The 26868-nt window shown below is 41.6% G+C and overlaps 2 protein-coding genes across 3 annotated transcripts in view; one reads left to right on the top strand and one right to left on the bottom strand.

Moving 5' to 3' along the window:
* The window catches only part of IQCK (IQ motif containing K), a 37081-nt gene extending 27542 nt beyond the window's left edge, over positions 1 to 9539 (top strand). The window contains exon 9 of the mRNA XM_054080377.1: positions 7097 to 9539. Within this exon, the coding sequence (XP_053936352.1) occupies positions 7097 to 7158 (62 nt within the window). The 3' untranslated portion in view covers positions 7159 to 9539. The remainder of the gene's footprint in view (positions 1 to 7096) is intronic.
* A 273-nt stretch (positions 9540 to 9812) lies between these two features.
* On the bottom strand, positions 9813 to 23909 carry GPRC5B (G protein-coupled receptor class C group 5 member B). 2 transcript variants are annotated; one of them, XM_054080368.1, is made up of 4 exons: positions 23761 to 23909; positions 17145 to 18154; positions 13500 to 13612; positions 9813 to 12097 (listed from the first exon to the last, which is right to left on the bottom strand). In XM_054080368.1, exons 1-4 carry the CDS (start codon positions 23868 to 23870, stop codon positions 12053 to 12055), a joined length of 1278 nt encoding a protein of 425 aa, XP_053936343.1. In that variant the 5' UTR covers positions 23871 to 23909; the 3' UTR covers positions 9813 to 12052. The 2 variants fall into 2 exon arrangements, with proteins under 2 accessions (XP_053936343.1, XP_053936344.1); XM_054080369.1 differs by lacking the exon at positions 23761 to 23909 and adding an exon at positions 19515 to 21802.
* Between the last annotated feature and the right edge of the window lie 2959 nt (positions 23910 to 26868).

Genomic DNA, 26868 nt, shown 5'->3' with positions numbered 1-26868 from the left:
ACTGGCGCTCTAGGGTACAGTGGTTATTTCCCTGCTGGTGTGCTGCTGGAAGGACAGCTGGTTCTGTATACACTGTCCAGTATTTTCAGCTATTTTATTCCCTAAGGGCTTTATTTTCGTCTTCTTACCTGCATAAAATTTGTAAAATTTTATTTTTAAAAACCATTATTCTTAGGGAAAATAGTAAAAGAAATAAATATTCCTGGTTTTACAGCAGAAACAATTGTCACCCTGTTAGCTGGCGGTTCCTGCAGAACAGCCATAGCCTGGGCTTTGCAAGATACTTCTGTAACAGTGAATGGACACAGTGTGTGGAATATCTCCTTAAACCAAACCGAGACAGAAAGTAATCTTCACAGCAGCTGAGGAGTTGATTTCCAGATACAGAAGGGAATATTCCTTTACATGCCATTCAGTTTTTTGAGCTGTATTTCTCCTTTGGCAGTAGAAGTTTGTAGTAACTTATACGGAGAGATTTTTAAAATACTTCTTTCATAGAAAGGCTCTTTTCCCTTGGGAAGACACAATCAGTAACATGCTGAAGTACTCCAACTGTAGGTGTTCCGTCATTGGAAAATCCTTGCAAATATGAATGAGATTGCAGATAAAGGGGAGAACAGGCTGCACATTTTAGTAGCGCTAGAGCAGGAACAGATGCATACTGTCAAGACGCAAGGCAGTGCAGTCAGTCACTGCTTATGCAGCTGTGATACGTCTCCACCTGAATTATGAGGCAGGATTTGAACGCCAGATCCGCTTACTGAGATAGGTTGAACAGGCAAAGTCTAGTCTGCATACTTTTGAAGAACGGCTGTGTGTAATTGTCCCAAAGTAAATAATCATATCATATTAAAGCAGAATGAAGTGAGAGAGAAGAATGTTAAATTCAATACCCAGGAAAAAAAGCACTACACTGTGAAACTTCTTGCGATTTGTTCCATAAACAAATAAACATATGAGTATAGTTCTGTGCTCTCATGGAACCTTATTAACGGGGCCATAAATGAAGTTATAATAACATGCGTGTTTGTTGGACTGAGTAGTTTCCCAAGGAAAAGAACAAAAGGGGGATATATAAAACTGGGACGTCTTACACTAGGCTTAAAAATATTTAAAATGTACTGTAGGTAATAATGCTGGAAAAGGAAAACATATAGTCTGAATAGCTGATGGCTTTCGTAAAGACTGCACCGCTGTGATTTATTTAGGAAAATTCATCTACTGCCCTTTTACTCTAGCTGTAATCCTTTAATTCATCTCGTTAGGGAGCTCTTGGAAGCAATGACCTCCTCATATTCCATGGTTTTACACTTTTAATATATCTATTATATAACATATATAAGCAGACACACAAATGATAACGTCTGACATGTTGAAGGTGATTTCCTCAAATTATTTTGATTCAAACTGAGCCGTATACAGATTTAAAGCGGAAAGCTACTTGCTGTAGGTAGGACACTGCAAGTAGAAGAGTTAGACTCTGCTTTTTCTTATCATTACTGTAGTTATAGGTATTCAGTTGTTTCTTTCTGAAAACAAAAATATTGCAGTCAAAATGGTATGAAATGGGTTCATACACATGATTGCTTTTGATTTAAAAGCACACATTTAAGGCATCAGCTATACAAAAGACTTTAAAATTTCTTTTTTTTTCAAAAAAAAAAGAAAATCCAAGAACAAAGCAGTGCCGATAGCAGACTATGTGCTGGTTTTCATCAAGCCTGATTCAAGATGCTTGAGATGTTTCTGAAAGTTTAATCTTGGCACTAACAGCTGAGAATGTAGTGATAAAAGTCATAAGACTCATGATGCAGAATCTGCTTTATTGGTCCACACCCCAGACTCAGACGTCTTTGAGAAGTTATAAAGATTACAGTAACATTTAATTTCTGAAACCACGCTGGGAACGTTAGGGGAAAGAAAAAGGAAAGATGATCATTTAGATAAGCTACAGAATACATGATCTTTTGAACTGTGCTTACACTGGCACAGCAGTGGAGCTGCTGGCTCAAGTCTGAACCAGTCCTCCAGTACCAAAGCTGTATTTTTACCCATCACTCTGCACCTGTTAATAATGATTTGTAATGGAAAAAAGACAATTGCAATTTGGTGATTTTTCTGTCATTATGTAAACTTATCTTTGTTTGTTTTACTGTTTTAACGGGAAAGAGAAATTCTTCATGGGTTTTGCAATCTTTTGTTTTTCTTCTTTTAACCTTTTTCAACATAATAGTGAAAAAGTGGGAGTGTTTTTATTGAAAATTCTGTTGATGTTTTTCATTAGTCATTTAGATATGCAAACCCAAAATTTCTGTTTATGATTTTGAGATGCATTGAAAGCCGGGAGAGGAGGCTGTCACCAGTTAAAAAGCAAAACCTCAGAATAGTCCTGCAGCAAAATTAGACGTTAGACTCTTTTTGGGTCAAAAAAAAAAGGAAGGAGGGGTGGAAAGCAGGCAAAGAAAGACCAACGAATGGTTAGTGGAGTCTTAAGAGATTTTTCAGAGGTCAGTAAAGTGAGTGACAGATAGCAGAACAAACACACTACCTGCCCCAGACTTCCCTTTGCGGCATTTGTTACGTGGACATTTTTTTCAGTGTAACTGGTTTGTTGTGTTTTTTTTAACCTGATTGTTTGCTTTGTCTGTATAATGGTTTATATTTGTGACTTTACAGAACTTATCATATTTTGCAAGTAGGAAGCATTTCAGACATAAGAGAGGCTAATGGGTGAGAATGCAGTTTTCCTGAAGCTGCCAGGCAAATCTGACATTCTGGTTTTCTGCCCGTGTTGGCATCCTGTAAATCCCAAAACGCTTTTTGCTGGGGACTTGCCTTTCCAGAATGATTTCTCTCCGTTTCTGGTCACTTCTTTCTATTTGCACCATTCTCTTTTTCTATCTTGACTGTTTACATGGAAAAACTTGCATTAATTGGATCCACTGAAGCTGCGCTCATTGCCTTCTGGATTTTTCTCTCAGTCCAGGGTCATCTTCCCTAAACTATTGTGCTTCTATGGCTCTCTATTCATGAATCTCAGGACACTGAATTATTTGGAGGACACTGTTGGTGTTTGGGAGTCTCCTGTATGTCGTCTCTTGCTGCCTTAATCTAATTCTAAGGGAATTTAAAAAAGCCCTGAAATTGTTTGTTCTCTAACACCATGGAGGCAAGACTAAGCATTTTACAAACTCTTGCTGATTTGGAGAATTAGGTTTGTCCTGTCAGTTTTATGTATCTGTTTTGCAGAAGCCTCTTCTGATGAGTGATCTCTGACAGTTCCATTTCAGATCTGTGAGTAGCAGGCAGGTCGATGGGTACAATTTCTCATTGTGTGTTTATCATATCTTATTTTTTTCTTTACATCATTTTCCTATCACTAGTGACTGAAGATTTCCTGAAGTGAAAGGTTTCACTAGTAGCTGCCTTCATGTTGTCTTCCAATAGCAAGAGGCTAAAATTATACATACTTTATAAAGAACTGTCTCTTTAAAAGTCAGGTCTTATTTCAGACAGATTGCTGGTGACTCCAATTTCACGTTCAGGCTTCTTTGGCATTTCATTGGGAGGCTATGGTGAAGCTCCTTTCTATATATATTTTACTCTAAGCCCCGATAATAAGTTATTCCAATAGGTTTTCTTTAATGGATTTTCATCTTCTTATAGTTTGAGTCTATGTTATTTTTCATTACGGTTTTCAACCATTTAAATCACTAAACGTAATTCTCATAATTCTTATGATTTAAACAAAATAAAGAGTGTGGGTTTATAAACCTTTTATAAGCTACTGTCACAAACCAGTTTTATTAGACAGTAGTGTATAAAGTAGGTCACAGTTTGTTTGCCATTATGCTGAAATAACCAAGTCTCAAACCAGAACGTCAGTTCTCATTCTGTATTAGTGCATTGAAATGAGGGAAAATTGCCTCTGTTATGCAAAATAGATGGTAAAGATGTTTGAACTTAATGCATATATAAATAGGACCAAGGCCAATCCTCAGATGTCTAATAGGAGTTTTGCAGTTTTGAGTATTCCACTCCCAGGGGCTGACCAAAACAGTAAATCCAAATATATTCAAAGCCAGTGCTTCCTCGAGCCATCATCTGTGCCACAATGTTGCTGCATTAAATGAGCTGCATTTCCAGGTAACTTGGCAGAAAAACTAATAGATAACTTTATTATAGAAGGAGTAGCAAGTAAAAAATCACAGTTGTGCTAACCTCTTCAGAGCAAACCCTGCCTCACTTCCAAGGAAATTCATGGGTCTCCAGTAGTGCTTATTATTGTAGTGATGGCTCTATAGTGTCCTACCATTTAGAACGCACATGGCTAAAGCACAGTCTAATCAGGTTTGCTCATCAGAGTAATGAAACCAAAACAAAGTGCTAACAAATTCAGCTGTCCTGACAGTAGAGACCTCGTGACCTGTATAGATACAAACTGTAATACTGGAAATGAGATGACGGGGGTTTTTTTGTAACTTAAAACAGCCACAGCTCTTAAGGGCCTCAGTTGCTGTGTGTCTTTGAATTTGAAACAGGAGCTGATGTTTTAAAACTGTATGAAATCCTGTGATCGTGCTACCAATGAATGATCATGATTGTGCTACTTCTATTTAAATCATACGTTGCACCTCCTTATATTAGTGATTATGTATTCTCTGTAGAGAATTTTCACACATTCTGTTCCACAAACAGCTCAGTAGTGAAGGCATTTGTAATTTTCATGGGAGATGAATCCAGCCTCCTGTGAGAATGGTTTTCTTTGGACTGCGCCAAGACTGGCAGCAGCGCACAGTTGCAATCGCCACTGCATAACTGGCACCCTCAGGCAGTTCGTTCTGCCCAGTTATGTCCATACGCTTTTCCCCAGCACGCAGGAAAGCTCTGTAAAGAAAAAGAGGTCATTTCCACTGCAGCAGAATCACAGTTCTGCAACGGTAGGAGTCTGCCAGCATAATGCACACAGTGACTAGGGACAGAGAGAGACAGGATGGGATCTGGGCTGGGAAAGTTCAACTTCTCTTATTTTTTTTTTTTTAAATGCAACTGAAAATAGAAATGGGTCTTTCTTTTGCTCTATTGCATGAATGATAGGACTCCTAAGACTGAAGTGGTTAAAATTCAACCTATGAATGGCATGATTGTAAGCGAGTTGTTCTTATTGACTTTTACACTATTCATTGTGTTTAGATATGTGTTGTTTGAAAAAAACAGGCTGCGTTATCAGCTAGTATAACTTGTTCTAAACTTCATGGGAGCTATGCTAATGCTCAACATGTTCCTTAGGCATTTCAAAATACTTTAAGTTAGTTACTTCAGTTTGAGTTGTCACATCCTGAAAAAATACATTTTTCCAATGGAAATTTCTAGTGAAAAGACGTAGCCAGGCAGCTTCTTTCTCCATCTTTCCAGCTTACCTGAATCCTGAGGACATCTTACTTTTCTGTCAGCATAGGAAGCAAGTATATGTCGAAAACTGTTTAAATAACTGCCTGACATCTAGATTCATGCTGACAGCCTGTGCTCCCTGGTTAGCGTGATGTGGTTTGAAATTGTTATGCTTAAGTAACACAGGTTGTGATAAGACATGGACGCTCCTGACTGAAAGCACTGCTAGCAGCTACCTAAAAAACCTGCTCATTTTATTGTGAAACTGTGTGTGAGCTCTGGGGTTTTTGAACTTGTTGCAATTTTTATGAAATATTTGCAAAGGCCAACCTTATCACATCAAGGAATATTAGATAAAATTCAATGCAATAGTTAGTATTTTTATTTATGGGACGGTCATAGTCACATGGTATGTTAAATCCACTCTGATTTTTCTCCTTACCAGCTGTACAAACAAAAGCCCTAAGATCCAGAAGGGTTTTGTCAGCAAGGCACAAGGCACTTACTGCCTTGACCATTGTAAAGTATAGGGCATATCCTGCCACTGCTGTCATATTTTGGGTTTCTCACATAGTTTCTGTGTTCCTCATGATCATACATCACTTTTCCTACATGTTTTTTATGAGCTGAGATCTTCCAGGTTAGTGGCACATTCAGCACCTTAAATTAGCACATGGTTCTGTTGCAGCCTGGTATTCTGGGTATGTACCAAGAGGATTTTGTTTGCTGGTTTTCAGTTGTGTGTCTTGGAAGGGTGACTAAGCTCTCCTGAAATTGTATGTACAAAAGGGGATTTTGGGGGGACTTATTTTGCCTTCTTTGCCTCAAGCATAACTTTTTCATATAAATCTCCCAACAAACTTGCTTGATGTGAAAGCCCTATAGTACGGACGCCTCTTCTGAGGCATAGGGAGAAACAGATTTTTATCTTTGTAAGTTAAAAGGCAGTTTGTAAAATATTAAAATATTTAGAACCGAATAACCGAATATGACAGCTGAAATAATGGAAGCGGACTGAGTAGCAAGACTGTTGTATCAGCAGAAGAAAAACATTAGGTTAATCTGTATTACAGCACTCTGAAAGAATACAGAGCTTTGAAAACAGCTTTCACTAGGGGGTGGGACATTTTACTTTTTATGTAGAGCTTTTGTTCATTTAGAATTGTTTACTCCAGCAAGCAACCCTGTGCTCTTTGTTTGACTGATTTTTCCCATTTGGCAGTCTCTTTGCAATCACATGGATAACATTCTTCTTTCCACTGAGACATAGAAAAACTATTCTTTATTGACCTTGCTTGTTGTCCCAAATGACAAAACTATATTTATGTACTAGGTGAACTGTATGACTTCATCACTGACTTTTAATTGAAAATTCTTCAAAGCCAAAACCTCAAAGAGCAGCTTTCATTTTTTTTTTAACAATCCAGTAACTTATTAGCAAACAACTCTGCCCTCAGCTACACATGCACAACTCCCACAGCTGGCACTAAAAACTATGTACAAGTATCTGAGTGCTGAAGCTGTGTTGAGATGAAAAAACACCATGCACAGAAGAAATGGGTCTTTTGGGTTGGATGGGGGATTTACATTTATTTATTTATTGAACACCAAAATATTTGCTGTGAAGTATGGCTGATTACTTTTTTTGTTTCTGTGGATGTTCCAGAAAGTTAATTATTTAATGTTTTATTTTGTATGGTTGCAGTGGGAAGCAAATTGGAAGACTCAGAAGAACATACACCAAATCATTCAATACATCAATTTTAGTTTTCTCGTCAATATCACAAAACATAGAGCTCATGGACTAAACTTTGTGATACTGATACAGAAACACTCTTAGAATGACAGTTTTACAGGCAAGGTGCTGTGAATCAAAGGGACATTATGTAAGGACCCAACATGCCAAGATAATATTCAGTCTTAGTACAACTCTGTTAAACAGATGGAGTTGTGTGCATTTAGCCAAAAATTTTGAGTCTGTGTTTATTTTGTGTTCCTGAATGCTCACTTTTAAAGCTTTTCTGACAGGGACAAAACCCTAGATGAAATAGATGGCTTTATACCCACACAAAAGAATGTGTTAACACTAAGGCAAAAAATCTTCATTTAGTATAAACTGGAGGAGCTTCACTGACTACTGCAGAGCTGTGACAATGTACAAAAATCCAGGCTTTCCAGAAATGCTGTGCCTCTGTAATTCCAGCTAAAGGCAATGACAGCTATGGTTGCTTTTCATTTCTGCAGGGGGAAAAAGTCAAAGGCCTTTTTGTTATCACTTAGCACGTGTGCTGGAAGTGTAAAATTTAAGATCACAGTTGTAGCATTCTTAGTGATCCTGTGTATGTGCACTTGCTTACATAAGGTGCAAGCAGAATAAAAATCAATTTTCCTCTGCTAAGGAGCCCTCATTATTTCTTTTTAAATCAATCTTGTCGAGCATAGTCCTATTTAGGCCTTTATAATTTTACAGGTAGAGTAGATATTTGCAGTTCTACGGCTAATTCCATACAAGCCAAACAAAGGTCTGGTTGTTTTCAATGAAAGCATGATAAAATAGAGCCCCTCTAGCTCTTGCTGTGGCTTAACATGGATTTCTTCCATCACTTACTCAGACTTTGTCTTCACTGCTCTGGCAGTGCTCACCCCACAGTTTTTGCCTTGTTGGTCACACTGGTTATTGTGCCAGATCAGGAAAAAATCTAACCACTTGAAGAAAAAAACCTCAACCTGCATTCTTTAATCCCAGCTGGATGATCCCACCCCCTCCTTTTCACAAGCACTCAAGCAATTGAGCCAGGACAGGAAACTGCTGAGCCAACTGGAAGAAAACCCATCACTTGTGGTGTTAAGAGTTGGCTGCTCGGCTCCTTGACTGGCTCCCTGTGGGTTTGATAGGTGCCAGAGCTAAGGGTAAATGTGGGAATGCTGCCAAAGGTGGAGGAGCGTGGCGCTGCCCTCTAGGAGCTGGTTTCCTTCAGTTTAACTTAGCTTCTACTGCAGCACCGCGCTCATGGTATCACCACAGGACAATGCTGTCCGTAGCACTGTCAGTTTGCTGTAATGGAAAAATATTAGGTGGAATTTAACACCAAGTTAACACAAACATTGTAAGTAAATAGTAAAGCCTTTATTCTCGTTAAGAACAGCATTTTGAAAATAAAACATTTGCCCATGCTTTACAACCTTTGTAGTTTTGTATACTTATGTACAGTCATCATGGTACACATTGATTGTCTTGAAAATCCTTTAAAGATGTACTTAAGATACCAGTATGCAACAATCAGCGGAAAAAAGGGTACGTTATAAAACACACATTAATACATTTAATAAATATATATCATCTATCAAAAATGAGCTTTAGCTCTCATCAATTAATAAAAAGCACCTGCTTTGTAATCCTGTAAGTTGGTAGAATAGTCCAATTGTTTTATTATAAAAGCTACAATGCTCCCTTTTGCATGGCCTTCGGTTAGACCCAAGGCATCAAGCCAACCAAGACGCCTGTGTTTGGATTAAAACAGAAACATCTAGTCCTATAGTACTTCACATGCACCTTGTTTATAGTAACAACTGTATGTATTGAGAGTGCTCTTCTGAAGATACTACCTATTTTCTGGCAAGTGTCAAACACCCTCGCTCATATGACAGCAGGACAGGATCTGTAAAACATGGCTTTGAACTTTTTTCCAGCCATCTATCAAAAGCCAGTTATTATAAATCTTGTTTTGGTAGTAGTTTTTTTAGATGCTTTACAGTTTCATTTTTCTGCATGGGAACACCTTGAGCACGTAACCACCAAGGGACAACAGAGTAGCTTTTATAGTATAAAAGCTGATGATAATTAACTGAACTGCGAAAGGCTTGTGCTTGCTTACGTCTTAAGTTCTTCACAGATGCTCTACATTCTAGGTAACTTTCATAAAAGGCAAAAGTAAACAAATTTTATTTACTGTAACAAAAATATAAGTTAACATAAAGGTGCCTTTCTTCAATTACAGTTTTATCCGGGGCATTTTATATCACAGTCTAGTGACTTACAAAAAAAGGTTGCTTATTACTAATTTTATAAAGTTGGAAAATAAAGACCCTCCTAATCTATTGCCACACCTTCACCACCACAAATTAAACCCAATCCTGCTACTGTTTAATTTAGTGAACGGTCCACATGATTAACCCCATGAGTAGTCATGTGAGTAACAGTTTGTAGGATCTGCCCATATCTTTCACAAGGCCTCAAATTCCAAATAACTTCATCAGGAGCAGGATTGGGAACTCTACTTATCAATTCAGTCACATCTAGAAAAAGAAAGAAATTTTGTTTAAGAGAACTATTTTGTCCAAGGTCTGTAAAATATGTATTAAATTCATAAATCTTGGTTGTAGCATGATAAACTTTTAGAAAGTAAAGCTGTCCTACCATTTATGCCATGGTCATCTTATATGTTTTTTATGATCAAGTTTTAGAAGGTTTTTAATTGTTTTTTAAGAGCAAAATTCTGCAGGCAAATGATGGTAATAGGTTTTTTTGAATTGTTCCAAATGGTGTACCTTCTGGGTAACTATCATTATCTTAAATAGTACTATCTTATTTGATCAAAGCTTTCTTTAAAACAAGCAAAATGTATTTCTAAGTCACTGGATAGCATGCAATATCCACCCCACCCTACTTGATTACTAAGGCCATCTAGTTACTTACAAAATAAAATAAGCAATCCCTAAAACAAGCACATGCCTCCTTTGCCTCGAGGAGGGAAGGGCAGGGGGGAGCTAACATGCTCTCTTACTCATGCATGACAGAAAAACATTGCTTCTGAAAGAGAAGGGCTTTGAAATGAAACCCCATAAGATGATCATGGCAAGAACAGCAATATATATTTTTCCATATATATATATATACATACATTTGTATCTGTGTGCAACACTTAGGGACTGGTCTTGCAGCCTTGGTACCTGCACGTAGACCTACTGGTGTTGATGGGACTACTCATGGGAGTACAAGTCTGCAGGACTAGGTTCCTAATTCAGTAGAAACGGAGGTACATGAAGGATCAGGAAGACTTGAAAAATAAAAAGCTTGTCTTTCTTTTGCAGTATACAGCAAGTAACTTCTTTCTGTGAAGCTACTAAACTATTCAGTTATTTGTACATTATTCTTTTTTAGTTTGAAAATATATATTTTTATTACAGCATATGCAAAGTTTAATCGTTATGCATCTCCTATGCCCTCAAGTAAAAACAATAAGCTTTTAGTATTGAGGAAAGCTAAGATTAACATTGGCCAAACAGTGAGGATACAATGATGTTTTCAATGTCCGATATGTATTAAATGTTAAATAAAGGAATGATTACTTAAACATAATGAAAAAACATGGCACAAACAATGGGCAATGGGAACCTTTTAAATAACCTGGAGAAAACAAAGATAAAAAGCTTTGAGAAAGTCTGCCTTGTATCAACTCAAAAAAAGTGGAGGGGACGGGGAGAAGTAGGGAATAAACCATCTTAAAAACCCCAAAACAACAACAAACCACCTCCAGCATGGAGATTCTAATAGCTAGGCACCAAAACACACAACCACATTTAAATGCACAAACAACTGCAGTCAAGGGGACTACTCATAGGAACAGGATCAGAAAGGGAGGCCTTGACCCTATCTGCTGCCCAAGTCTCTCCTGCCAGGTGGGAGGTCAGTGCTTCCCAGCTGCCACCACCTTCCTGCTGGACGAGATCAGCCCAACAGCACAGGCTGCCTTGGGTGGTACCGTGGGCTGCCTTTATTCCACCAGCACAAGCAAATCCTTCTGGCAAACTCAAGTCACATCCTCTCTCCAGCTAAGTTTTCACACGAGCATGTCCCTCCAACGTGTTACTAAATGGCTTTGTCTGTAGGAGACACGAGAGCGCGTGGCTCTGCTTGCACCCCAAGTCTGAGGCTGGAAAAACAAGGATCGATCCCATGTGGCCGAGGAGAGCTGCCTCTGCACTGGACCTATGCTTTTTCTTTCTGCCTCAAGAAACTCCAGAACTCACATGAAACATACACAGACCTTTCATTCCTCCAGAACTGCGTTTCCTACTGCAGCTTTTCAAAGAGAAGAGTGCCAGCCTGCAGCGTCATGGTGATTTAGTTGCCACAGAGTGACAATGCTCGACTACACACGATGCTCTGTGACTGTACAGTACAGCTAGATAATGAAGCAAACAAGGTACTTCTCATGACATTTGAAATGAAGGGAAGAGGAGCAAAATGGGAAGAAATCCTGCATGTTTTCGCACTGTAGTGGCAATCTCTTGTGGCAACATGACTTAAGTGAGAGGAGGGTATTTTGCAAGCAACTGGCAACCAACAAAAACAGGCTTGCCTCGCACACTGGTTACAGACGAGAATATCTTGCATCTCAGAATAAGATATCCCCTCTTCCAATTTAAAGTGTGCCTACTTTTATTTTAAGTTAGATTCAGCTTCAGGTTTACAATTTTGGTTTTGCAAATATCATTTAAATGGTGTTCACATTTTGACAAAATCCTCTGTAGGATTTCGAAAGTTCCTGGATGCTTTGTTGCTTTGTTCTGGTTTTCTTATGGATTCCTCCCTCAAAGACACACTGCCAGGGAACAACATCTGCAACAAGGATTTTGATTCTCTACAGCCTACAGCCATTCACCATAGGTGTCGTCCAGTGTAACTTGGTGGAGCAGTTGGTATCTGGAAATAAGGATAATAAACCCGTAACTGAGAGGTCTAGCCTTGTTCAAATATCAGTGTTATCAGGCTACAGGTACATGACAGCTTTCCAGACAGTCATTCCAGTGCAAAGTGACACAAAAAGACTCATCTTCCACCCATACAGTACATTTACATCTCCATAAAAACAATGACTATATATATACACATTAATGGTGTGTTTTACTATCTGATGTTCTCCATTAAGCTTTGCATCAACCTCAAAACAATACAAAACAAACAAAAAACCTCAAACCAAATTCTCTATCTTCTCATCCTTAAACTGCCTTTTCCCTGAGCTGCATATTCTGGTATCGGAAAACACAGGCACAGAAGAATCCAAGCATCAGGCATTAATGAATCCAAACATCAGGATGTTATTCATTACTGACAGCAAAGCATAAGCTTTTTCATTTTATTCAAGTTGATATGCTTCCCACTGTCTTACCCACACAGCAGCGTCCTCATATCTAGTCTCTTGTTCACTAAAAATCAACCAAAAATTTGCTTACTTAAAACCAAAGAGACCTGCAATCAGTTCATGTTATTTGGCTGTAAATGTAGAGGCTGAGTTATGGAATCAGCTCATGATTCAAAATAAAGAAAACCCAGCTCACATGAGTAAAAATCTACCTATGAGCATGTAGGTATGCATGAAAAATATGGGAATGAAAATTATTCTTTTACAACAGTATGCCAGCTATATGAGATGTCTTCAAGTGCAAATTATGCGTCTTGTGAAAAACATTTAGAAAGTCTGTTTGGCATCAGATCACTAAGCCATTCTTACAATGACCAGGCTGCAGCAAACCAGGCCTATCAAAGAACAGCATGCCAAACTATTGTCTGAGAAAGAAAAATCAATGCTATTATTAAAATGTTCTATATTCCTCTTTCATTAATCACATTCCCAGAGATGTACAGATCTGTAACTTACAAAGAATTATATTTTTCAAGAAAATGGAAAATGCGTGAGAGACCACCGCTACCTGCAACAATGACTCTTATTTCAAGTAACATACTGGCCTGTAAACATTTGTATGACTTGCATCAGCTTGGAAAAAAATCAGGTTAGATATCGTGTCACTTAATAATTACGTTAAATGCCTTAAGACAAATTTAATTTGAAAGGGCCATTGAGTATGTAGACTCTCTAAAGCTACACTGCAAAATGTAAAAAGCCAAGCAGAGGAATGCAAGATACTTTCTAATTACATCTTTTCTAGAAGGAAAGGAAGCATTACATGCATACTTGCTGCCCAGGTTTTCATTTATAGCTTTCCCCCTGCTGTGAATAAGCTAAAAGCAATTTTTTCAATTAGTAGTGGTTGTATACATCAGTGCATATAAAAGATTTCTTAAATGATCACATTTTAATACTTACAGTCCCACCATTCAGCACAACTGCCATCTCAGTTGGCTGATAAACATTGCTTCTAAAAGGAGCACTAGGTCGGCTTCCCAAACTGCCATTTCGAAATCCTGCCGTTCTTAGCGCTGCGTTTAGAAAAAGAGAGATTATTCTTAGGAACACAATAACTGCTCTGCATCTCCTTTGAAATCTCAGAATTATCTTGCTTTCAGTTAAGTTATGGGGAACTCTGCCATTGATTTTAACTTTCATGCCGCCATATGAGTTTTCATACTACTTTTGAACAGTAGTTTTTCTTATATAGTAGTTAAAGGATCTCAGGAGAGTAAGTGTTACATGAAATTAACTGATGTGGAATGGGAAAAAATACATTGGAACCCAATTTCTGAAGTTTTCTTAGTCTCATTTCAATACAGTTAAGTGTTTTCAGTCACCAAACCTTTGCAAAATGCATTGCACGAAATACATCAAAGTGCTTACTTGTATTGGTCTGGATACTGTGGGGTTAAGTAAAATAACATGACGTTTTCCTTTCTATCAAACTCGGAGGTCAGGGATCCAAAACACTGCTCGAGCCAGTAAGCATGCTCTCAAACCCCCTGAGCATTACTTCAGCATGAGTAGCGTATAAGGATTTTCCAGATGTTTCTGATTATATTTACTCTGAGAAACTGGAAATATGAAGTAAATACTGCTTTCCAATGGCTTAAACGTAGCAAATGACTGAAGCAAAAGTGATGATACCGTTTGTCCTTCTGAACGTTTATACCAGAAATACATCTGCCCCTCCATTCATTTTAGCACAAGTTTGGATTCCATATGTATATTCTGAGCGGGACGTGCATAGGTAGGGATATGCCACTTTCTCTCCAAACCAGTCCAGGGACTGGCACATCCAAACTCTCTTTCTACTTTGCGAGTACATAATGGCTTCGCTGAATTCCGATGTGGCCATGGAACAGAGCTCATTTATGCCTGCAACTTGCGTGGTTCCAAGGGGCAGTACTCATCTGAGAGCTGGGGAACAGAAACACGCCCAGTTCAGGCACCTGGGGCAAGAATTTCTTTTAGATTTAATACAAATCACAATTCTACGCACTCCAGCTGAGATCGTGAATGAGCTGGAGTTTAGAAGAATTTCCACATCGACTTTAAGGCTGCCAGGGTTTAGGATCCTTTCACTGTGTGGAACAAGATTTAAATGCAGAAACAACTGCCACGTGCTGTCCTGTAGTAGATGTTGTTTAAATGATGTTTCATTGACTCGAAAATACTTTTGCTTTAATAATGCTTAATGATATTCCTGGAACAGAATAACTCATTCTGTATAACTCTGATCTACATTTTACTAAGAAAAAGGGAATCTAGGAGAACATCCCCTGTTTGAACCTACAGTTTAAAGGTTGTTCAGATTCTGAAAATGGTGCTTAAAATCTTTAAAAACAGAGAAAGGAAAAAAGGGGCAAAATTACTAAATTACTTCATACAGGTATTAATGGAAATAACAGCAATTAATGGAAAACATGTTTATCCAAGCATGTTTTCCATTTAAATCTAACTACTTACTAAAACAAATATTACAGTCAGGGAGCTACGAGGTGTTTTCCGTTTATCATGTCTTCCAAAATTTTACAACTAGCCAGTCTTATAGTCTTAAAAATAATTCTTAAGTGTAATTGAAGAAAGTACCCTTCCTTTAATTTCTAAGCTCTTAATGATGAATTCTTGAATTGAGGTTAATTACATGAATAAAAGAAGACAACATTCTCTACATACCTGCAGAGAGCCAACTGCTAATAAATTCCAGGTGCTTAACCACTGACAAGCATCAGTACAGTGATCTGACTTATATTAACACTTCAGCAGCCATAATACATGAATATTATTACCTGTATTTACTTTAAGTCTCTACCATACTAGCGAGTTTTGTTTCCAAATCGTGTTGTCATAAGTCTGTACTTAAAGAACTGCTGCAAAGGAGTAATGAATCTGTTGTGATTTATTCCAAAGGTATGCGTCCTTCTCCCACATGCCATAGGAATAGGAATGACATGCATTTATTATGGAAAATATTAATACGAGCATCAGATAAGGAAATCTATTTTGTATTGCACTGCATAGATTCAGACAGATTATAACAGAACATAAATTGCACTATACTAGACATTACATGGATTTTATGGCTATCCTACGTCTATTTATTTCACTAAAACCTTAATCACTGAATGATTAGATCAAAAAGGAGCTTCCAGTTCTCTTTTAAAATGTATGCATGAGTGGGAATACTGCAGAGTGAAAGATCAAATGCTTTTCTTAGATCTGCCTTAGTGACAAGTAGCTCCGCCGAAGCAACTGCAGTTACCTTACTATGAAATTGTGGTGATGGGGGATGAAGGGCAGTAAAAATCCAAAACCAAAAGAACCCTGCTTTTATCCACACGATTGTTTGTTTTACCACTGCCCTAGGTATATACTCAGAGAACTTAACTCCGTTCTGTTCAAAGCTTCCATACTAGAAGACGACCTTTAAAGTTCCTGCTAAAACACTTAAAAGATAAACCCCTGCCTGACCCTGCAGTGCATGCAACAAGAGCGCTGCTTTCCTCCGTGTCTGATTCATACCCAAGGAAACATCAAACCCAGGGGAAGTCAAAGATACATAAAGATAAATAGGAAGGTAAAGTGCCTGGACAAATTACCCCAAGCCTTCTCTTGCGGCCTGCCAAAACAAAGTGACAACTATTGGCTTGGATACCAAAGTCCTCTTCTCAATTTCAGTGAAGAAGGAGCAGTGTGACTAATAAAGAAACCCTTTATCCAGCTGTGGGACAGCAGCAGACTGCACCTGCGCCGCAGAACGCCCTCAGGCTCATGCTGTCCACTGCTGGTCACATCAGCATCCCTGTGTATTGGCTGATGCTGGTTAGGCATTCAGCAACGGGCTGGATCTCTTAAGCAACCGGTTGTTGCTGGCCCTTTCAGTAATCACTCAAAAACCTTTTAATTGCAAATTTTAAATTTTAATGATGTGTCACCTGTGTTGCTCAGTCACCAAGCAGCTATGACAAGAGGAGCGACACATTACCTTGAAACTTCTATCTCTGCATATTATCTCCAGACATTAAAGCCTTTGGAACAAAGACTGTCTTTGAACTTGTCTGTACACCACTCTGCATTCCCCTCCAGTGTCATAAAGTGGCACTAAATGTCATTTTAATGGAAATATAATTAATAATAATTATTTTGTTGTTCAAGAGGCTGAAGCACTTTAACATCGAGCACTTACTTGACTTTTCTTAGGTTTTTAGAAAATATTTCATAGTAAGTGTTGTTAACTGATAATGACAAAAAATGTCATTTAAACTATTTTAAAATAGAGGCTGTTTTCTCCCCCCACAGTGAATTTTTTTGGCTTCAGTGTTGACTTTGCATTTGAAATTGTTCAGTTTTCCAATGAAAAAACAAGCAGAATTTCCTATACTGCATTTTTTCACTTTTTAACCCCCAACAGGAGATATCATAATGAAAATTGTAAAAGGGAACAACACCTAGTGTACAAAATACACCATTTGTAATGACCCTTGTTGAAAAGTGTCTCATACAGATTATTTTCTTTGCCACTACAGAAAAATATAGTCCTCTATAGTAAATTCTTACCTGCATTATGTTCGTCCATTGAAAAGGCTTTATTTTCCATGTAGCTCCGAGGAAGCTGTATATCTTCCTCAAAAGCAGTTTCACGCATCCTTGGCTGTGAAGTATCAAAATAATTGGGAGTGTTTTCCTGCTGCGATGGAAGGATGGTACAGTGGACCTCTGGGATGGCATGAAAGATAATAAACACCCAACCACTGGACACCAGTGCAATAGCAAGAGTGGGATCACTCCATTTGTCTCTTCTCTTCAGCTCAGCGTTACCAAAGAGGTACATAGTCAGCCAGGCTACCCAAATCAGAATGGAAAAGAAAAGCGTTACAATGAGGCATACTCCGTTTTTCTTCCATTTCTTAAACTTTCCACAGAGAGTGAAAAGAGAAAATCCCATGGTAAATACCATCAGGAACATAACATAAATCAAAGCCATAGCAAAATCCATTGGTTCGTAGCTGCAGGCCAACTTTTTATCTCTGACAATCGTCAGTATTAACCACTCGGTTGCAATAATGACCTGAACGAGCATCAGGCAGATTGCCACCCCAGCTAGATGCCAGCCAGAAGGACTCTTCCCATGTCGAACTAGTCTGCGAAGTCTCCAGGCTTGAGCTAGCAAGCACGAGAAGCACAAAGCAAAGATAACTCCCCATAGAAATCTTCGGGTAGAGCACACCATTTCATCTTCCTGTATGATGAAAGCAAACGTCAGCCCAAACAGTCCAAGAGTCCCAAAAAGAAAGAGGAAGTGCATTCCCAGGGGGCTCTTCTTCTCCTTCTCCTTGATGAAGGGCAGCCTCACCAGCAAAATCAGCATCAGCAGTAAGGTGGTCAGCACGCCTGCCCCCGCCACCGCCTCCACAACTATCCCCCAAATGGCATCCAGGTCGCACAGGTAAACGTACTGAGGGAGAAGATCCAGTCCACACCCTCTGGACGTACTTGAGTTTTCAGAAGAGCCATAGCTGATCACGAAGAGGAGGAAGAAACCAATAGCTGGATAGGTTCTCATTTTTCTGTTGGAGACAAGAAAATACATGTTTGTTTAGCTACAGTTCACTTTGGAGGATTTCGCCGCAATTGGAAGTGCAGCCTGTTTCAATAGCCCACAATTACTGTTTTTTTGCACTGGATTTGCAGCTGGCATAGCCTGCCCCTCGTCCTCTTTGCTGCCCTCCCCAAAAGCTGCTTTTGCCTGTTGTACTCAGAACGCAAACTGACTCATTTGTGTGTTTGCACAGATTGAAAACAACATTTCCAAACACTGTCCTTGCCAACACTCCAGAACACAGAAATTACATATCCAAAATAATACATTATCTACAGTACTTTATTGTTCAAATTCAGGCGCTTAAAGTATGTGTAGATTGCATGGGGCCTGATTCAAGTGTAAGTTGTATCAAAATTAGACTTTTTCACAGAGTCAAAACCTCTTTAAGAATAGAGCAGTCTCAAGGAAATAAACATTTGTGCCTTTTTTTAAAAAGGAAAATCTTGTTTTCATGTTTGGTCAATAGACAGTCACAATATTCACTCCTTTCATCCTTGCCCAAAGCCCAGGTATTTGACTGCATTTGCAAATGGGAGTGGTTGTCTAGAGAAATCCCATATTCTCTATCAATGGAGCACACATGCAGTGTCATCAATCAACTAATTATAAATGAAGGACTCATTGTGCTTCTTAGCAAGTCTAAAGCCATTCAAAGGAAACAAACGACAACAAACAGAGCATCATTTTCCCCAACCAGACAGTGAACAATGGTAAACTCTCTAGGAAAACAGCACATCCCTCTGGACCACCAGGACCAAAAGCCTGGATGGATCCCAACTTAAGTTTTAGGAAGAACATGGGTTAGGTGCTTTAAAAAGATGTACGTCACGGCACTTGCTTTTATTAAGGAAAGCAGGGCAAAGGAGATTGTTAAAAACATAACCTTTAAGTGAAGAGTCTGCCCCAGTGATCGCTGCCTGTAAGGGCAGTCTGAAGTAAACACTGCGTGTACTGCATATGAAACCTGACGCTGTTAACCTTCACTTGCATGAAAACGTTCAGAGTAAGACTTCCACTTGGACGGTATGGCCATACAGAAGGAAAGCACCATAAAACAGGCAATAATGTTAGTCATACAGCTCACATGAGGTGTTTAAGATATAAAGCAAGAAGCAGAGAAACTATCAGTAGCTCACTTGGAAGTTAGACACTGTCTAAATATACTTCATAAATCAGAGAAGCATTGAATGAAAACATTGAAAGTTGAATTCGAATTGAAAATGATTTAAAGTAATGGTGCAATGTTGTTGTGTTGAACATGATCAGTAATAACCAATACAAAAACTATTTACATAGACTGTCTAAGACACCACAGAGTCTCTTACAGCAGAGAACGATGAGTTGACTTCCTGTCCGTTACAGCTGCGTAATGATCAAAGGTAAATCCTGAGGATCAAGATCTTCAAACTAACGTTCATTCCCCTTTCACTGAGTAACGACCAATGCCCGTTTTCAGCCTCTGCCAGGAGACAGATGATGGAAATTATGCCGTTTCCTATTAGAGGCACCAAAACAGCAAATGTGTAATGACTTTATGGTCTTCATTCATAGAGCAGACACAAACGTTTATTACAAAACTTCCATCTCAGAAGTGGAAGCTGTGACAAATAATGTGAGCTGAGACTGGACAAACAGGAAAAGGGTAATCAATGATCTTTGCCTGCCCATTGAAATTACTGTATCCTTGCACTGTTGGAAGCGCTCCGATGTTCTAACGATGCAATGACCTGCAGCTAATGACTAATGATTTTTTTTTCTACCTAGCTGTTATTTACTTCACAGTGAATTGGTAGAATATTTACTTGTTTATATCTGATTTGTATAACAGGTTTCTCAATGACTGTCACAACGCTCACATTAAAAACACTGACTTTACAGGCAGAAAATTAATCATCAGTGAAATATATTCATTTTTATATAGAGTACGGTTACGCTCAATAAATCTCCTTGCCCTGTGAGTACATAATTAACTAGAAGGAAACATTCCGACGGTAATTTTGCAATCCCTTCTATGCAGAGGTGGTTCTTACTTCAACTTGTGCCTTTACTCTTTAGAATATCCAAGATGTCCTAAGAAGTGTGAAGCAATCAGTGCCTGCTGATACAAAGGGAGGAAATCCACTAGAATCTAATAAGGCAATACTGCAAACCACTGGTATCAATTTCAAGAAGCAGGAGGTCATGTGAAAAATTACCTAAAATTCATTTTAATTGTCTCCCGAACTGGAAACAATAAAGTAAAATTAAGTGAGGATCATGTTAATCTTCCACTATCCTATCACTTCCAAATTATGATATGGATCTACTAAATTGGTTTCAATAGTAGCTTTGCTTATTAGCTACTCTCCAAAAACCTGGGGGGTAATGAATTGAGTGCAAATATCTCCGGTTCTAAGATTTTTTTTCCAGTTTTCTGGTTACTTTATTCATGTCATGTAACCCTCATGTGATTGAGCTATTCTAGGACAGTCTGTTTCCATGGAGATGGTGCTGCAAGGGTAAGCAGTCATACTGTCAACCCATGATTTGTTTCCTCTTCCTATTTGGAGGTGTTTGGCAGGGGGAGAGAGGGTTAATGAATTTTGAGTATTTCCCTCTCCAGGAAGAAGTAGCTTCTTTTGGAAGGGGGACTTAAGCTCTGACAAAATACACCGAGGATTCAGACAAAATATACATTCAGAAATGCCAAGATCTTCAACTCAAGAGTTTTCCCAAGTTTCTTCAATCTGTGAAATTACTTTTGGGAGAGCTGCTGGAATGAACAGTGGTTCTCTTAGAAAGCCCCTAGACAGCTCTAGCACTGACCAAGAAACCTCTAGGGCTGCTGACAGGTACTGGCGTGAAATCATCTTCCTACCAAATACCAGTAAGTCTCACCAAACAGGGGATCCTGTCCACACCAAAGCTTGCAAGCAGGGCTTCCAAGGAATCTCTTCCCCGCCGCTGCTACCGATATAGCCATGTTTGCAACCTGTTTACCCGTCTTTCTGCCTGACTAAGTAAAAACTGGCAAGGTTAATAATCAACCCCTTCGAGCCAAAATCCTCTTACTAGCAGTGGTACTCAGCACCAGCTCAGAGCGCTGCACAGCCAAGGGAAAACACTGCATTCCAACATACAAGTGTGGCGAGGGAATACCACAGCTTTAGTTGAAACCATAGATTCAATACATGAAAGGGAAAACTAGAAAAGTTCCATTTGAAAAGAAAAAGATATTGATATGGGGGTTTTATTAATATAGTGTCTTTCTCAAGCCTGTGCCGTGGGTAGAATGGCAGAGTCCTGTGTGTCTCAACACCCCGGTCCGTGTGTTATCCCCTGTAGTTACCGAAATCAGTAACTGTGGGAGAGTAGTCTTTTTATCTCTTTATGTCTCAATTAGCTCTTAGCAAAGTTATGCAACCTCATGGTAATAACAATAGCGCTCGATTTGACTGGCACTTCACTTCTACTATTACCAGAGAGCCACAGCAATAGTAATACAGAAATGTCACAGAAACATTCCAGCACAGATATAGTAAGTGGCACTGATATATCCCGCACACAGCTGAATGAACTGTTCATACAGAAGAAAATCAACTTGGGATTTTTTGGTTGTGCTGTTGTTCCCAGATCCCCCTCCAAAGTTATATTTCATTACAAACAGTTAAGTCAACATACCTGAATTCAGAGCAACTGCAAAGTACTTTAGGTGAATTAATAAGCCACAGACGTTTCAGGAAAAGCAGTAAACTAGCAGGACAATTTACAAATCCAGTCCTCAATTTTTGGTTCAAAACCCGTTCACAATGACAACGGAGTGAAGCCCCCTGCGTTATCTGGTGTAGAACCACTACAGAAATGTCAGACACAAAGCTACCCCGGCGGGTGTGAAGTACAATTACAAGCAACTAAGCAGAAACAAAATCTCACAGTTGTCATCAAAAAGTTGTTACAGTTAAAAATCAATGAGGCTTTCAACAGCTAAAGTCTCCTGACCAGAGATTGCAAATCTCTCTTATCTGGTCAAAAATATACTGCTGTATAGTGCTACAGAATAAATCTGTAACCATGCAAAGATTTCAGTTAGGCTATTCCTGGTTAGGTGCATTATCTGTTCCCCTTTTTAGAGCCCTAATGTTAATCGACTGATACAGGAAGAGGCATCCAATCGCAAAGAGGGAAAACAATCTAGTAAATAAAAGCAATAGTAGCACAAATAGTAACCTGCTCTGTCACACATAAGCAGAATACTGGTTCACTCGACAATTTCCAAAAGAAAACCGCCCCCACCACGAAGCGTTGTGGAGATGCTACTGAGTGAGGAATTAATCACAACACAGGATCTCTGCCAGCTGCTTCTGAGCAGAGCTGAAGAACGAGCTGCAGGACTGGGACCAGGGCAGCACCAGCCAAGCCGCGATCAGACTACTCAAGGGATGTATTTCCAGAATAATAATTAATAGTGCAATTCTGCTTTGCGTGCAAAACCAGAGCCGTGATCCCTGTAGTAGAATAATGCCTATCATGCTCTGTACAGCCTCACTCCAAAATGCACATAGAAAAAGCACCGTTTTCGTTTAGAAATACTTTGCAATGCTGAATATAACATGAAATGATCTTTCTAATGTTTAGCTCCAGTCAGGTCCTGCACGCGTCCCGTGCCTCTGTACTTTTGACTACAATGCCTGATGTCCATTACAGTGCTGGCAGTAATCGGTGGCAGCGATGGGCGTTTTTCTTCGCGGACTCTCAGCCCGTTGGCGCTCCGGCACAGCCCGCGGAGCAGCGGGAGCAGCCGCGGGGGTTAGCGCGCAGCAAATCCTGTTAGCCTGGGGATAAACGATCGGGCAGGTGTAAACAAAGGGTACACATAAGTGCTAAATCCTATCGCCGGTTGGCTTTGCGGAGAGGCGAGACCGAGATCGGGCGAGATGCTGCACGGCCGCTCGGGGGCTCCCGGCGCCCCGGGACCGGGGGCAGCAGCCAGGGCCGATGGAAAGGCTCTGCTCCAGCCCCGGGGCACCGCACCGAGCCCCGGGACCGCTGCCCCCGAGCTCCGGAACACTGCACCGAGCCCGGTACCGCTGCCCCCGAGCTCCAGCCGAGCAGGGAGCGACGCACCGAGCCCGGGACCGCTGCGCCCGAACCGCGGAGCACTGCACCGAGCCCGGGACCGCTGCCCCCGGAGCACCGAGCCTGGTACCGCTGCGCCCGAACCCCGGAGCACCGCACCGAGCCCCGGGACCGCTGCCCCCGAGCTCCGGCCGAGCAGGGAGCGACGCACGGAGCCCGGTACCGCTGCCCCCGGAGCACGGAGCCCCGGGACCGCTGCGCCCGAGCTCCGTCCCCGGTGCCCCCGGGCTCTAGGCAGCAGCGAGCGGGGTGCAGCGCCCCGAACCCCGTTACCGCCGCCCCCCCCGTTCGTGCGCGAAGCCCGGCAACCCCCTCCCCGCGAGCCGGTGCGCAGCCGCCTCCTCTCCTTAATCCGCCTTCAGCCTCCTCCTCGGTGTCCATCGCGCCTCTCTTCTTTTGTCCGTTCGCTCGTCCCCCTCTCCCGCTCGCTCCCCGCTCGCTCCCCCCGTCGCTCACCCTGGGGCCGCCGCGGGCGGCGGGGCAGCTCTGTCCGCCCGCCGCAAGTCACATCCCGGCCGCGGGCAGCGAGCGCAGCGCCGAGCCCCCCCGTCCCCGCCGCGGCTCATGGAGCGCCCGGAGCCGAGCGGCGCTCCCGCCCCGCGCCGCGGCCGAGCCGCCTCCCCCCGCCCCGCCCCGCCCGGCCCCGGGGGGCGCAGCTCCGCGGGCTCCGACCGTCATAGGATGGCTCGGGTTGGAAGGGACCGTAAAGATCGTCCGGTCCCACCCCCCGCCGCGGGGGTCCCGCCGGGAGCGCCCCGCAGCGCCGCGGGTCTCTGCTCCGCCAGTGAGTGCGGGAGAGGCGGGGGGGGCGAGAGGTGTCGCAGCCCTAAGGCGGTTGGGGGGTTTTGCCATGGGCTGGATGCGTTCACCCAATCTGCTTTGAGTCATAGAACCAGTAGGTTGGAAAAGACCTCTTGGATCATCGAGTCCAACCATTCCATCTGCCTCTAAACCTGAGCACCTGTCTGCCCGTCTTTTAAACCCCTCCAGGGATGGGGACTCCCCCCCTCCCCGGGCAGCCTCTGACAGGGCCCAATGACCCTTATGTGAAACATTTCTTCCTGGTGTCCAGTCTGACCCTCCCCTGGCAGATCTTGAGGCCATTCCCCCTGTCCTGTCCCTGTCACTGGGGAGCAGAGCCCAGCTCCCTCCTCTCCACACTCTCCTTTCAGGTGGTTGTAGAGAGCAATAAGGTCTCCCCTCAGCCTCCTCTTCTCCAGGCTGAACACCCCCAGGTGCCTCAGCCGCTCCTCCTAAGACTGGTTCTCCATCCCCTTCACCAGCCAACCTGCTGCCGCCTTAGATGGCAGCTAAAGGGTTGGCAATACAAACTGTGAAGAGCCTGTTCATAGCGCAACTGGCATTTTGCAGTCTCTTACGCAGCAGCACGGCGAGCAGCCCTGTGAGGGCGTGAGGCCCTGCAAAGGCCATGCTGGGAGGTGCCTCCCAACCTGCAGCTCATCTCCTGCTTTCCAGCTTCTCCACTGTTCAACTCTGAGACAGTTGTAATCCTTGAGCACAGGACAGGGCTTCCCATAAATGCCAGGAGAAGTTACTCTGGAGAGGGGCAGATTTAGACTGGACATAAGGAGGATTTCCTCACGCTGAGGGCGGTGAGGCCCTGGCCCAGGCTGCCCAGGGAAGCTGTGGCTGCCCCATCCCTGGAGGGGTTCCAGGCCAGGTTGGATGGGCCTTGGAGCCCCTGATCCAGTGGGAGGTGTCCCTGCCCATAGCAGGGGTTGGAACTGGATGATCTTTAAGGTCCCTTCCAACCCAAACCATTCTGTGATTCTAAGGGAAAGAGTCAGCTTCAGTGTATGCTGTTCATGAGCAGCAGAAACTCGTTTGCCACCAGTTTGCAACCAGTTAGAGTATGTTTGTGTGATGGATCTATGACTGGTGTTGTGCATCCATGGTTTTGTGCTTTCACTTAAACTAATAAGAAACCAGGCAGCTACAGCTGACATGGCATCATTGGTGGGGAGCAACGGACTTGCCAGGTTTCCATATCCAGAGCCTTCCAAAAGGAAACGTCTGCTCTAAAATGTACATTCTTCAGCACAGAAGAACTGTAACCTTTAAACAGACTCATCCTAACGTGCGTGGGCTTGTTTAGATGTCGTTTATTATGCCTTGGGGGGTTACCTGAACTTCTCAGCATGGCTGAGATGGAATAAATAGGAAGGTGCAGTTGGGCTGTAATTGCCTGTGTTTAGGCAGGGCAGTGGGGTAGAACAGCTGAGGCAGGGGGACAATTTCATATTTCTGCTCTTTTCCCTCTCAATTTCCCTGCCTTGCCGATTCTGGATTTTAGGCGTCATCTTTATTTGAGTCACATGTAAGCAATAATACCCTGCCTGTACATCGGTCGATATCTGTGTGCTATTCAAAGTAAAACAGGATAATTTTGCAGAAATTGAGGTGGCGGGAGGTAGCGCAGCTGTAAACTGCCCAAGGTCACTCAGCAGGCAGGCAGGAGAGTGAAAAATACTGATTCACCAGATCAGTCTGTACCCCTCCTCTGGCCTGGGAACCTGAGCCAAGCACCCAGATACTACAGGAACAAGCAAAGACCTTTTTGTGTATAAATAAACACATAGAGTTCTCTGTACCATGCTGGATACAGAGAGGTAGACCAGAGGAAAGGCTGAATCACAAGAATTGATGTGCTGAAGGTCTTGGCCCGCTCACAATGGAGTAATGTACTGAGCGCTTCAGCAAATGCAAATCTTGGTCATTGTTCCCTTCTTTCTCTGTGTCTCTAACACAACTCGTGGTGCAGTAAAGGAAGCGGCCTCCCTTGTTGGCTTTTTACTGATGGAACAGGGGGGATAATGCCCCTCTCAACCATTACTAGTGGATCATCACCAAATAAGGCTGTTTTCTGTCCTGCTGAAGCAGTTTTTAGTGTTAGCTACCATGAAAATGTGTGGGACAGGACACGGAATCATCGAGGAAATTATAGGAGTACTTTAATAGAGTAGGTGAAGTCAATGATAGCTCCCGTTGCATTACTTTTCTTAGTAGTTAACTTTGAAAATATGCTCTGAAAATATGTTTTTATTAAGGGAAAAGTATTTCTGTCAGTCATCTGCTAACTCACCAGCAACTTCAGCATTTCCTTGCCTTGAGAGAGTGGTGGAAGGATGGAGTAGGTGCTATGACCCAGGCGGACTATGAACTCTCTGATTTTCTACAGTGCTCCCAGCTTGTACAACACTTCGTGGGGAGCGCTTAGGGAGCCTGCGGAAGGGCGAGGCGTGCAACGCCAAAGTAAAGGTGAAATTTAGAGAATTTGGCTTATGCCACACAATATTTCCCAGAGCAAGTGACCTACAAAGATGTAAGCTCAATGCTTTTGTTCATCTCTGAAATAGTGAAGAATATGTATGTTAACTATTTGTCTTTGGTTTAGACAGGGCATATAGTATGCTCAACTTTAAAAACTCATAATTTCTCTGTAATTTCACTCTTCTTATTTCCTACAACACATACTTGGTTACTAAACAGCTTTTTGGCCTTTTTTTCAATGTTTTGTTTCCTGCTTATCACAATAGGTAAACA

This window comes from Cuculus canorus, chromosome 15, assembly GCF_017976375.1.
Source record: "Cuculus canorus isolate bCucCan1 chromosome 15, bCucCan1.pri, whole genome shotgun sequence".
Lineage (NCBI taxonomy): Eukaryota > Metazoa > Chordata > Aves > Cuculiformes > Cuculidae > Cuculus > Cuculus canorus.
Note: the sequence above shows the minus strand (reverse complement) of the source record. Positions and strands in the feature narration are given on the sequence as shown.

Coding starts and splice junctions, on each gene's coding strand:
- GPRC5B (XM_054080368.1), bottom strand. CDS start 23,870: ATGAGCCGCGGCGGGGACGGGGGGGCTCGGCGCTGCGCTCGCTGCCCG. Junction 13,613..17,144: donor AATGGACGAACATAATGCAG/GTAAGAATTTAC, acceptor TTCTAAACGCAG/CGCTAAGAACGGCAGGATTT. Junction 12,098..13,499: donor TTGTGCTGAATGGTGGGACT/GTAAGTATTAAA, acceptor CCTTATTTCCAG/ATACCAACTGCTCCACCAAG.